At 44.3% G+C, this 14,176-nt stretch overlaps 1 protein-coding gene across 1 annotated transcript; it reads left to right on the top strand.

Moving 5' to 3' along the window:
* The first annotated feature begins 5,854 nt into the window (after positions 1-5,854).
* On the top strand, positions 5,855-10,157 carry LOC140722274 (uncharacterized). Its single transcript, XM_073037074.1, has one exon. The coding sequence runs from the start codon at positions 6,186-6,188 to the stop codon at positions 7,137-7,139; it is 954 nt and encodes a 317-aa protein (XP_072893175.1). The 5' UTR covers positions 5,855-6,185; the 3' UTR covers positions 7,140-10,157.
* The last annotated feature ends 4,019 nt before the right edge of the window (positions 10,158-14,176 follow it).

The raw sequence follows: 14,176 nt of genomic DNA, 5'->3' as shown, positions 1-14,176 counted from the left end.
TCGTGTTTCACATCTGCATTTTACCTTGGCATGAGATACACGTTGATATTGAGTATATTGTATATGGGAGCCGCTTTCTGCGTTAAAACAGCTGCTGATTTTTCTATACACACGAAAAAAAATGAGGTATGGACATTGAACCAGTGCTTGCAGAAATGTTTAATGGCGTCGTGATTACCCATAAGGCCTTGCGTCACAGTTTTTGGCCGGCGCTGATGCACCGATCGAATGAGCAGGCGTCAGGGCTGTTGACGTCACTGTGTACACGTATGCGCGCAGTACAGAAAAGGCCTTGGAAAATTTCAATGCAGGTGAGAGTTATTCTCCATTCAGCTAATTTAAACTCCAACTTCGGGACAATGCCCTTGAGGTGCGGCCATTATGGCCCGCAATCCCGGGACAGTCCTGTCTTTTTTTTCCCTATCTGTCATCCCCACGATCCGTGCACGGGCCCCGGGGAGCTTAGGGCTGATGAGGGAATGGGAGCCAATGCATCTCTCAGACAGAGCTGAGCTCCAGCTATCTGAATGCAAGGATTAGGAACTCGGAGAAAGGGAACTTTTTTTTTACATCAGCTGTGAGAAAGCCACCTTTGTTCTACCTCCAATCCTTAATAAGAGAAAATCCACAGATGTTGGAAATCCAAACAACAAACACAAAATGCCGGCGGAATTCATCATTAGTACACTTTTCGATGGTTGCTGCCTGGTCTGCTGAGTTCCTCCTGCATTTTGTGTGTGTGTGTTGCTTGTTCAAACTCCTCTTGTTCTGGACTTTTCTACCGGTGAGAAGATATTTTGTCCCATTCTCTCTGGGTACATAATGATATCAAACAAGTAGCTTTCACATCTGGAATGTGCCAGACTCCAATGAGACGGACTACATTGCCATCAATGAGTTCACCACCATCTGTCACCTGGGAGAGGATTCAGGGGAAATATTTATGTACACTACAGAAACTGGTGATACATGTGTGCATTGTGATGATGCAAAAGTTGCTGGAGAATTTGCAAGTGAGAAGAAATGGCTTGATATTTGGAAATCTGACTTTTTAAAGCATATATGTCAAACTCAAGGCCCGTGAGATAATATCTAATTACTATTAAAGCTGGCCCCAGTAATCGAAGAGCCTATGGCGTATGATATGGCTAATGCTGAGTTTATTCAGGTACCAGGTTTTCAGGGTTTTTAGTGTTTATTCGGCAGTCTTGCTTGGCAGTCTTCTTCATAAGAAACCAAATTTGTAAAGAAAAACACTTTGTAGTTATAGCAGAGGCTGAGACACATGAGAGCAGGCTGAAAAAACGGAGGCAACGAAAGCTGCGTTCACACGCGTCCGACTGATCCGGCCCGTATGAAGCTGCATTTTGCTCAATCCGGCCCGTGACCTAAAATGAGTTTGACACCCCTGTTTTAAAGCATCATTTAGCAAGCCAACCAGATATTGACAATATGCAAAGGCTTTGGTGAGAAAATCCTTCATTACCCGTTCCAGGCCTGCTACATAGGTTGTGTGAGAGTGCAGATGAACTGGATCAAACCCAGAAGAGGTCAAATTTCCTATCGACAGTGATTTGCCAGCTGTGAAAATGAATTCCTCTCTATATTAAATTCACTGTGCGCATGTTGTCACTGGGTAAAAAAATGCACAGTACAAGGTTTATGTGCACAAGGGTCATTACAAATTAGAGGGGACATTGGTGGGAAGGTGGGGAGACCTCCAGTGTCCCTGATGCCCTCACCTACAAGATGTGCATCCAGCTGCAGCTTGTAACCCTGCACTTCAAGGAGCTGGAATTTGAAATGGGTGAATTCCAGGTCATCCAGCAGCTGGAGGGGGTGATAGATATGACATGAATATGGGTAAGTTACACCCAAGGTTCAGGACACAGGACACTGGGTGAGAGCCAGGAAGGGGAATAAGGTTAAATAGCAGAGTACTCTTGTTGATATCCCACACAACAACAGTAGACCACTTTATTGGGGGGAATTACCTGGCAAAGGAAAGTCAAATAGCTGATAGGGGATTCATTAGTTAGTGGAACAGAACAACAGGGGATGAATATCCTAGTGGTAAGGCTTGCTGGTGGGGGGGAGAGGTGATGTGGTTACAATAAGCTGTAGAAGCTATGGGAGTCAGAATGATAGAACAGATAGTGGAGAGGGTGAATTGAGTTGACTTTATCACATACATACTTCATAAACATGAGGAAAATGCAATTGTATCAGCATGAATTAATCAGTCTGATGGCCTGGTGGAAGATGATGTCCCGGAGCCTGTAGGTCCTTTTGCTGAGGTACTATTACCTCGATGGTCACAGCAGGAATAGTTTGTGGTGGTGGTGAATTTGGCCTGTTGTTCCCTGATATCCTTTGGGCCCTTTTTACACACCTGTCTCTGTAAGTGTACTGAATTGTGGAAAGTAGATTGTGCAATGTATAATTTCCTTGTTTATATTTAGAGCCTTTTTTAGGTGTATAAAATGATGAGGTGTATTGAGCGTGTGGGTGGCCAGAGGTTTTCTTCCCAGGGTTGAAATGGTTAACACGAGGGGGCATAGTTTTAAGGTGCTTGGAAATAGATACCGAGGGGATGTCATGGGGAAAGTACTCTATACAGAGAGTGGTGGGTGGGTGGAATGCACTGCCAGTAGCAGTGGTCCAGGCAGGTACAATGGGGTCTTTTAACAGACTCTTAGATAGGTACATGGAACTTAGAAAATTAGAGGGCTATGCACTAGGAATGTTCTATGCAGTTTCTACCTTGTCATGCCCTGGAGATTTATCCACCCTAATCTGCCTCAGAATAGCAAACAGCTCCTCTTCTTTAATCTGTACAGGGTCCACAATTTAAAAAAAAATCTAGGCAATTACTAGAGTAAGTTACATGGTTGGCGCAACATATTAGGCTGAATAACCTGGAATATGCTGTGGACTTCTATGTTCGAAGTTGAACAGCAAAGTAACTTCTCTTCTTTAATCTGTACAGGATCCACAATTTTAATGTGGCTTTTTCACACTCCAATAGAACCTTTGTCCATCTCCTGAGTAAATAGAGATGAAAACATATTTAAGATCTCCCCCATCTGCTTTGGTTCCACACGTGGATTGCCATTCTGGTCTTACAGAGAACCCACTTTGTGCCTTGTAATCCTTTTGCTCTTAATTTATCTCTGGAATCCCTGAGGATTATCCTTCATCTTTTCTGCGACAGCAACCTCATGCCTTCTTTTAGTCATCCTGATTTATATCTTATTTGTTCTCTTGCATTTCTTATACTCCGTAAGAACCTGCCTGCCTATCCCTGTTATGCAACTCCATTTTGTCCTTCACCAGGGTCTCAATATCTCTTAAAAACCAAGGTTCCCTACAGTTTCTACCTTTTCCTTTTATTCTGACAAGCACATACCCGCTTTGTACTATCAATATTTAGATTTGAAGGCCTCCCATTTACCAAGCACACCTTTTCCATAAAGCATCCTGTCACAGTTGCCAGATCCTGGTGTCATAATTCCAGGTGTTGATCCATCCCTGAACACATCTGCCTGTCCTACACTGCTCCTTGTATTGAAATATACAGGGGTCAGCATAGTCACTGCACTATTCTTGACTTTGTCTGAGGACAGAACAACAACTGTCTCCAAAACCCCTCCACCCTCTGTTCCATTATTCAGGCCCCCTGCAACTTTAGTTTAACCCCCCCCCCCACCTACGCCCTCCTCGCACCATGCAGCTCTATCACCCCTTTGACTTTCATCACCCAAATCTATAAATAGGAGGTGCATACCAGGTACAGGCAGATAAGAACAAATGGCGTACTTATGAAGTACAGGAAATTCAAGTGAACACTTATGAAAGAAATAAAAGAAGGCATGAGGTTGCCCCAGCAGACAAGGTGAAGGAGAATCCTCAGGGATTCTGCAGATAGGTTAAGAGCAAAAAGATTGCAAGGGAAAAAATTAAACCTCTGGAAGATCAGAATGGTAATCCACATGAGGTAACAAAATAGATCAGTGTGATTTTTTGCACATGTGCAGGAACCGGATATATAAGTATTTGGATAGTTGTGGATTGATTCAGGATAGGCAGCATGGCTTTGTGCATGGTAGGTCATGTCTAACCAACCTTACAGAGTCTCTGGAGGAAGTTATCAGGAAAGTGGATGAAGGCAAGGCAGTGGATGTTGTCTGCATGAACTTTGGCAAGGCACTTGGCAAAGTCTCATATGGGAGGTTGGTCAAGAAGGTTCAGTTACTCAGCATTCAAGATGAGACAGTAAATTGGATGAGACAGTTTCTTTGGGAGAAGCCAGAGTGTGGTAGCAGATGGTTGCCTCTCTGACTGGAAGCCTGTGACTATTGGTGTGCCAGAGGGATCAGTGATGGATCTGTTGTTGTTTGTCATCTGTATCAGTAATCTGGATGATAACATGTTTAGCTGGATCAGCAAATTTGTGGATGACACCAAGACTGGGGGTGTAGTGGACTGTGAGGAAGACTATCATGGTTTACAGTGTGAACTGGACCAGCTCGGAAAATGGCTTGAGAAATGGAAAATGGAATTTAATGCAGACAAGTGTGAGGTGTTGCACTTTGGTAGGACCTACCAGGGTAGGTCTTACACAGTGACTGGTCGGGCTCTGAGGAGTGTTGTAGAAGAAAGGAATCTAGAAATACAGGTTTTCTCTGAAAGTGGTGTCACAGTTCGATAGGGATGGAATGAAAGATTTTGGCACATTGGCCTTCGTGAACCGAAGTACTGCGTACTGGAGATAGATGTTATGTTGACTTTGTACAAGATATTGGTGATGCAGAATTTGGAGTATTGTGTGTAGTTTTAGACACCAACCTGCAGGAAAGATGTAAAAGAGTTTGAAGGAGTTCAGAGAAAATTCACAAGGATGTTGTCAGGTCTGGAGGACGGGTTATAAGGAGAAATTGAACAGGTCTGGGCTTTATTCCTTGGAATGTAGAAGATTAAGGGGAAATTTTGATGGAGGTGTACCACAATTGTGAGGGCTATAGATGAGGTAAATGCAAGCTGGCTTTTACCACTAAGATGGGGTGGGACTACAACCAGAGGCCATGTGTTAAGGGTGAAAGGTGAAACTTTAAGGGCAATATGAGGGGAAACTTCTTCACACAGATGGTCATCCGGGTGTGCAATGAGCAGCCAGCACAAGTGGTGCATGCGAGCTCATTTTCAACATCTAAAAGGTTTGTATATGTACCTGGATGGTAGGGGTATGTGAGTAGACAATTTAAATAGTTCAACACAAACTAGATGGGCCAAAGGGCCTGCATCTGTGTTGTACTTTTCCATGACTGACAAGAACCTTAAATAATACTAACATTCACTTGAATTCCTTTTAACAGCTGTGCATACCAACCATACATCTGAGTAGGAGATATTTACATGGCATTAAAACTGGCACTTTAAATTAACAGTACCGAAAGGAAAATCCCAGCTGCATGTCAACAAAGCCTATTTTCATGAGAGTGTTTCAGTTACTGTGGGGCCAGGCACCCATGCAGCTCAATGGGAACAGGGAATAATACCAATGGAGAGAGTCAAACTGATCCAAGTAACAGTTTGAAGATGGAAAAAATGCCCCATTCATACAGAGACAGGAAGAGCATCAGAGAGTTTGATTTCAGATACCAGCACTGTGCCCAGTTAGAAGATAATTTCTCTCTCCAACTTGGGTTGTACCTCGCTGTAACAGTGTGATGACAGATCACACCTTGACAACTATAGTGATCTCATCTGAAATGTTGTCCTTCATTCGTTGATGGATTTTGTAAATCTTTTTACAGGTTAAAAATGACAAGGAAGTTTTGCTGTCTCTGTCCAGATATTTAAGAACTGGAGCAAGGGATTCACTCGATCATCTTTCCTGCTCAGACTGTGGGGAGGGATTCACTTGATCATCTGACTAACTGGCATGTCTGTCATTTTACACGGGGGATCCCATTCATCTGCTCAGAAAGTGGGAATGAATTCAGTCTGTCATTTCAACTGAAGGTACATCAGCAAGTTCATACTGGGCAAGGCCATTCACCTGTTCTGTGTGTAAGAAAGCATTTAGTCTGTCATCCCACTTGTGGACACACCAGTCAGTTCACACTGGGCAGAGGCTGTTCATCTGAACTTGTGGGGAAGGATTCACTCGGTCATCTGACCTAATGGCTCACCAGCGAGTTCACACCGGGGAGCGGCCGTTCACCTGCTCGGACTGTGGGAAAGGATTCACTTACTCATCTAAGCTGAAGGTACATCAGCGAGTTCACACTGGAGAGAGGCCGTTCATCTGCTCGGACTGTGGGAAGGGATTCACTCAGTCATCCACCCTACAGAGTCACCAACGAGTTCACACTGGGGAGAAGCCATTCACCTGCTCAGACTGTGGGAAGGGATTCACTCAGTCATCCACCCTACAGAGTCATCAACGGGTTCACACTGGGGAGAAACCATTCACCTGCCCAGACTGTGGGAAGGGATTCACTTTATTATCTCACCTACAGAGACACCAATCAGTACACACTGGAAAGAGGCCATTCACTTGCTCAGTCTGTGGGAAGACATTCACTCAGTCATCCCACCTACAGAGTCACCAGCGAGTTCACACTGGGGAGAAGCCGTTCACCTGCTCAGACTGTGGGAAAAGATTCACTTGGTCATCTGATCTACTGAGACACCAGCGATTTCACACTGGGGAGAAGCCATTCACCTGCCCAGACTGTGGGAAAGGATTCACTTTATTGTCTCACCTACAGAGACACCAGTTAGTACACACTGGAAAGAGGCCATTCACCTGCTCAGTCTGTGGGAAGGGATTCACTCAGTCATCCCACCTACAGAGTCACCAACGAGTTCACACCGGGGAGAGGCCATTCTCCTGCTCAGACTGTGGGAAGGGATTCACTCATTTATCCGAACTACAGAGTCACCAACGAGTTCACACTAGGGAGAAGCCGTACACCTGCTCAGACTGTGGAAAGCATTTCACTAGATCATCCACCCTATTGGCACACCAGTCAGTTCACACTGGGGAGTGGCCGTTCACCTGCTGTGAATGTGGGAAGGGATTCACTCGGTCATCTCATCTACTGAAACACCAGCGAGTTCACTCTGGGTAGCGGCCAATCACCTGCTCAAACATTGGAAAGAGATTCTCTCAGCCATCTCCACCAAATGAGCATCAGTGAATTCACATTGGGGAGAGGCTGTTCACCTGCTGTGAATGTGGGAAGGGATTCACTCAGTTATCTAACCTTGTGACACACTACTGGGTTCACACTGGGAAGAAAGTTTCAATAAGCTGCATGCTGGATATTTGTCCATCACCGTTGCTGAATGTAATTTCGAGAGTGACTGTCGGTGCTGAACTCTGCAATTATTGCTGCTGCTCACCACACCCAGTTCTGCACCCTGGTCACTGGGCACGGGAGGAGTTTCATATAACCATATAACAATTACAGCACAGAAACAGGCCATCTTGGCCCTTCTAATCCGTGCCGAACACTTACTCTCACCTAGTCCCACTGGCACACACTCAGCCCATAACCCTCCATTCCTATCCTGTCCATATACCTATCCAATTTTACTTTAAATGACAATACCAAACTTGTTTCTCGCACTTCTACTGGAAGCTTGTTCCACACAGCTACCACTCTCTGAGTATAGAAATTCCCCCTTGTGTTACCCTTAAATTTTTGCCCCCTAACTCTCAACTCATGTACTTTTGTTTGAATCTCCCATGCTCTCAATGGCAATAGCTTATCCACGTCAACTCTTATCTATCCCCCTCATAATTTTAAATACCTCTATCAAGTTCAGCCTCAACCTTCTACGCTCCACAGAATAAAGACCTAACTTGTTCAACCTTTCCCTGTAACTTAGATGCTGAAACCCAGGTAACATTATAGTAAATCTTCTCTGTACTCTCTCTATTTTGTTGACATCTTTCCTATAATTCTGTGAACAGAACTGCACACAATACTCCAAATTCGGCCTTGCCGATGCCCTGTACAATTTTAACTTTGCATCCCAACTCCTATACCAATGCTCTGATTTATAAAGCCCAACATACCAAAAGCTTTCTTCACCACCCTATCCACATGAGATTCCACCTTCAGGGAACTATGCACCATTATTCCCAGGTCACTCTATTCTACTGCATTCTTCAATCCCCTACCATTTACCTTGTATGTCCTATTTGGATTATTCATTCCCAAAATGTAGCACTTCACACTTCTCAGCATTAAACTCCATCTGCCATCGTTCAGCCCACTCTTCTAACTGGCCTAAATCTCTCTGCAAGCTTAGAAAACCTACTTTATTATCCAGAACGCCACCTTCCTTAGTATCATCTGCATACATACTAATCCGATTTACCACTCCATCATCCTGATCATTAATGTAAATAACAAACAACTTTGGACCCAGTACAGATCCCTGAGGCACAGCACTAGTCACCGGCCTCCAACCTGACAAACAGTTATCCACCACTACTCTCTGGCATCTCCCATACAGCCACTGTTGAACCCATTTTACTACTTCAATAATAATACCTAACAATTGAACCTTCTAAACTAACCTTCCATGTGGAACCTTGTCAAAGGCCTTACTCAAGTCCATATAGACAACATCAACATCAACTCATCAACTTTCCTCGTAACCTCTTCAAAAAATTCAATAAGATTTGTCAAACGTAACCTTCCATGCACAAATCCATGTTGACTGTTCCTAATTAGACCCTGTCTGTCCAGATAATTATATATATATATATATACCATATCTAAGAATACTTTTCATTAATTTACCCACCACGAACATCAAACTGACAGGCCTATAATTGCTAGGTTTACTCTTAGAACCCTTTTTAAACAACGGAACCACATGAGCGATACGCCAATCCTCTGACACCATCCCTATTTCTAATGACATTTGAAATATTTTTGTCCCCTGCTATTTCTACACTAACTTCCCTCAAGTTCCTAGGGAATATCCTGTCAGGACCCGGAGATGTATCCACTTATAGATTCCTTAAAAGCGCCAGTATTTCCTCCTCTTTAATCATCATAGTTTCCATAAATTCCCTACTTGTTCCCCTTACCTTACACAATTCAATATCTTTCTCCTTAGTGAATACCGAAGAAAAAAAATTGTTCAAAATCTCCCCCATCTCTTTTGGCTCCACACATAGCTGTCCACTCTGATTCTGTAAGGGACCAATTTTATCCCTCACTATCATTTTGCTATTAATATAACTGTAGAAACCCTTTGGATTTATTTTCACCTTCCTTGCCAAAGCAACCTTGTATCTTCTTTTAGCTTTTCTAATTTTTTTCTTACATTCTTTATATTCCTCGAGCACTTTATTTACCCCATGCTGCCTATATTTATTGTAGATATCTCTCTTTTTCCTAACCAAGTTTCCGATATCCTGTAGCGGGGTGCTACGCGCAGCGCTGAAATTACGACACGGAGTCGATAAACTGCAGCCACAGAATAAGTTTATTTCAAAAAACTTTTAAAGTCTTGCTTTAAAGCCTGTCTCCCCCACTCGATACTTCGAGAGGCACGTAACTGAAACCCCTTGAGGCTATCTCCCTTTGTCTCTGGCTCTGGCTAATTGTCAGCCGGTTCGAGTGAGCTAGTAATTGGGTCACCACAATCCTTTAAAAACTATGGCTCTCTCAAATTTCTAACCTTTACTTTCAACCTAACAGGAACATAAACATTCTGTACCCTTAAAATTTCACCTTTAAATGACCTCCATTTCTCTATTACATCCTTCCCATAAAACAAATTGTCCCAATCCATTCTTTCTAAATCCTTTAACATCTCCTGAAAGTAGGGCCTTTCTCCAATCAAAAATCTCAACCCTGGGTCCAGTCCTATCTTTCTCCATTATTATATTGAAACTAATGGCATTATAGTCACTAGACCCGAAGTGCTCCCCAACATATACCTCTGTCACCAGGCCTATTTCATTCCCTAACAGAAGATCCAACACTTCCCCTTCTCTAGTCAGTACCTCTATGTATTGCTGCAAAAAACAATCCTGCACACATTTTACAAACCCTAAACCATCCATCCCTTTTACAGTATGGGCTTCCCAGTCTATGTGGAGAATTACAATCTCCCACAATCACAACCCTGTGCTTACTACAAATGTCTGCTATCTCCTTGCAAGTTTGTTCCTCCAATTCTGGCTCCCCATTAGGTGGTCTATAATACACCCTTATGTATTACTACACCTTTCCCATTCCTCAATTCCACCCAAATAGACTCCCTAGATGAGCCCTCTAATCTATCCTGCCAGAGCACCGCTGTAATATTTTCTTTGACAAGCAAAGCAACACCAGCCCCTCTTGTCCTTCTGATTCGATCACACCTGAAGCAATGAAATCCAGGAATATTTACTTTTCAATCACACCCCTCCTGCAACCATGTTTCACTGATAGCAACAACATCATATTTCCAGGTATCAATCCATGCTCTAAGCTCATCCACCTTTCTTACAGTGCCCCTAGCATTAAAATAAATGCATTAAAGAAATTCTCCACCTCTTCCTCTCTGTTTATCTCTAACAATACAAAGAACTTTACTGTCTTATTTTTCTTCCTTCTCCCATACATCTGTTCCTAATCTCTGGTTCCCCTCCACACTCCCCCCCCACCCCCCCCCCCTGCCGTATCTAGCTTAAATCCACAGGCGCCTCTCTAGCAAACCTGCCTGCAAGAATATTTGTCCCCCTCCAGTTCAGATGTAAAACGTCCCGCTGGAACAGGTCCCACCTTCACTGGAAAACTGCCCAATTATCTACAATTCTGAAGCCCTCCCTCCTGCACCATGTCTTCAGCCATGTGTTGATCTGCACTATCTTACTATTTCTAAACCCACCTGCACGTGGCACTGGTAGCAATCCTGAGATTGCTATCCTGGAGGTCCTGTCCTTTAACTTAGCACCTAGCTCCCTAAACTCACCTTTCAGGACCTCCTCACTCTTCCTACTCATGCCATTGGTCCCTACATAGACCACGACATCCGGCTCCTCTCCCTCCCTCTTGAGAATACTGAGATCTCGATCCGAGATATCACGGACCCTGGCACCAGGAAGGCAACAGACCATCCGGGACTCTCGATCTCTTCCACAGAACCTCTTATCTGTCCCCCCTAACTATCGAATCCCCTATCACTACTGTTCTCCTCTTTTCCTTCCTTCCCTTCTGAGCTGAGGGTCCAGTCTCGGTGCCAGAGACACAATCACTGCATCTTGTCCCTGGTAGGTCATTGCCACCAACAGTATCCAAAACGGTATACTTGTTGCTAATGGGAACAGCCACAGGGGTGCTTTGCTCTTCCTGTCTATTCCCCTTCCCTCTCCTGATAGTCACCCAACTACCTGTCTGCTGACTCCTAGGGGTGACAATCTCCCTGAGACTCCTGTCTATTTCTGCCTCTGCCTCCCAAATGATCCGAAGTTCATCCAGCTCCGGCTCCAGTTCCCTAACACGGTTTGTCAGGTGCTGCAGCTGGATGCACCTTTTGCAGACAACAGTGCTCGCCCTGACTTCCCACATGCTGCAATCGGAGCACTCAACTGCCCTAACTGCTGCCTCCTCCTAAGCTAATTAGATTAGTTAAAGGTGCTTACCCGGCCTTACCTCACCTGGAGTTAAGCTCGTTCTCAGCCTCTGCTCACTATTTAAATTCTCCCGCTGCCACACGGGCCGACGTTTTATGCGCTTGCGCAGTTGTGCCCCGTTCAAACCTCGCCAAAGCCTGACTGAGCCAAAGCCGTCCCACTCTGCCTCAGTCCACTCCGACGATGGCCACTGTATATGGCGGTCTTTCTTTTTAAAACTTTGGCGCGCTGCGTCACGCGCCTGTGCAGTCTTTGCCCCGATCAGTTAAAAAAAACAGCTTCTCTCTGAGCTTCTTTTACCTTTTCCCTCTCCGCCTCTTGCCGTGATTGAAATAACCATTGAAAACTTCCTCTCCTTTTTATACCTTTGGCGCGCTACGTTTCTTCTGCAGAGTGAAGAAGCCGAGCTGACTGAAATTCTGTCTGCGATGTCCTTCGCCCCTCTAATCTCTGGGCTGAGGAAGAATGACATTGGTAGTTGACCTCCTTAATCTCGACGCATTTCCATATTATGGGTTATTTTCTCTCCTGAGAAAGCACTCCTGTCCTCTGAAGACTGAAAGCAGAATGGGAAACCATCAGTTGGATGTTCCAACGAAGCAGGGACAGAAACCAGAGGCAGGTCTGCACAGGGCAGAGTTTGGGGCTCCGAACGATGGTCGGGGTAAGTTCGTATGATGAGGAGAAGGGAATCATCAGCTGGGTGTGGCAACGAATGACAGAGTAGCAACATTTGGAAGCTGATTGACAGAGAAAATCTTTTGGTTGTCTGACTGATGACACAAACAATACCCGTGGTGAGGTGCTCCACTGGTTGAGGAAGATGTGTGTGTTGGGAATGGTTTTATCTATTCAGGGAGTTGTTCCTGCTTGTTATCCTGTAATATTATTAATGGCCTCCTAGGTTCCCCAGCGTTTTGTGTATGTGTTGCTTGGATATGTAGAGTCCACTGATTTTCTCCTGTTTTTGAAAAGAGCAAAAGCGGGGTTATATAATATAGCAAGAAAATAGTAGGAAGTCAGAGGATTGGAAAGCTTTGACATAACCAACAGAAGACAACTAAAACACACACACAGGAGAGGCAAGATGAAAAATTGAGGTAAGTGAGCCAATAATATCAAGTATCAAAAGTTTTTCAGATACATAAAGAGTACAAGAGAGGCAAGAGTTGATATTGTACCACTGGAAGATGATGCTGGCGAGTTAATAATAAAGGAAAGAACCAGCGGCCGAATGTAATAAGTATTTTGTGCCAATCTTCACTGTGTAAGACACTCGCAGTATAAGACCATAAGACATTGGGGCAGAATTAGGCCATTCAGCCCCATCGATTCTGCTCCAGCGTTCTATCATGGCTGATCCCGGTTCTCACTCAACCCCACGCAGCTTCCTCCTCGACATATCCTGCAATGCCCTGACTGATCAACAAACTATTAGCTTCTGCCTTAAATGTACTCACAGACTTGGCCCCCACCTCTGTCTGTGTCAGAGAATTCCACAGCTTCACCGCTCTCGGACTAATTAAAATCCTCCTTAACTGCTCTAAAAGGTCACTCCTCAGTTTTGAGGCTGTGCCCTCTGTTATGGCTACCCCCACCATACAAACTGTCCTCTCCTCATCCACCCTATCTAGAGCTTTCCGCATTCGGTAGGTTTCAGTGAGATTTACCCCCATCATCCACATTTATTAAACATAGGTCAGTGCAGGAGTACAGGCCCAAGGCTGGCAAACGCTCCTCATTTCTTAACCCCTTCATTCCCGGAAACATCTTCTTGAACATCCTCTGGCCTCTCTCCAACGACAACACTCCTTTTTTGAGATATGGGTCCCACATCCTCTAAGTGCAGCCTAAGTAATGTCTTCTAAAATATCCACATTATCTCCTTCCTTATATATTCTGATTCACTTTAAGTAAATGCCAGAATTGCATTTGCCTTCTTTACCACAGGCTCAACCTATAAATTAACCTTCTGGGAGTCTCGCCCGAGGACTCATATTTCCCGCTGTACTTCTGATGTTTGAAACTTCTCCCCAATCAGATAATAGTTCACTATTGTTCCTTTTACCAAAATGCATTATCATACACTTCCTAATAATGTATTCTATCTGCCACTTTTTTGCCCGGTCTTCAAATTTGTCTGTGTCCTGCTGCAATCGTATTGCTTCCTCAGCCGGACCAACACCTCCACCTATCTTTGAATCATCCGTAAACCTTGCCACAAAGCCATCAGTTCCATTATCCAACTCATTGACAAGCAATGTGAATAGTACCGGACCGAATACTGACCCTTGTAGACCACAAGTCACTGCTAGCCAAACAGAAAAGGCTCCTTTTATTCCCACTTGCTGCCTCTTGGCTGTTAGCCATTCCTCTATCCATGCCAGTATTTCTTCTGATTTTCATCCTGTTAAGCATTCTCATGTGTGACACCTTCTCAGAAGCCTTCTGAAAGTTTAATTAAATTATATCCACTGCCGCTCGTTTCTCCATCCTGCTTATGACTTCCTCGAAGAACTC

Source organism: Hemitrygon akajei, unplaced genomic scaffold (genome assembly GCF_048418815.1).
Source record: "Hemitrygon akajei unplaced genomic scaffold, sHemAka1.3 Scf000073, whole genome shotgun sequence".
NCBI classification, from domain to species: domain Eukaryota; kingdom Metazoa; phylum Chordata; class Chondrichthyes; order Myliobatiformes; family Dasyatidae; genus Hemitrygon; species Hemitrygon akajei.
Note: the sequence above shows the minus strand (reverse complement) of the source record. Positions and strands in the feature narration are given on the sequence as shown.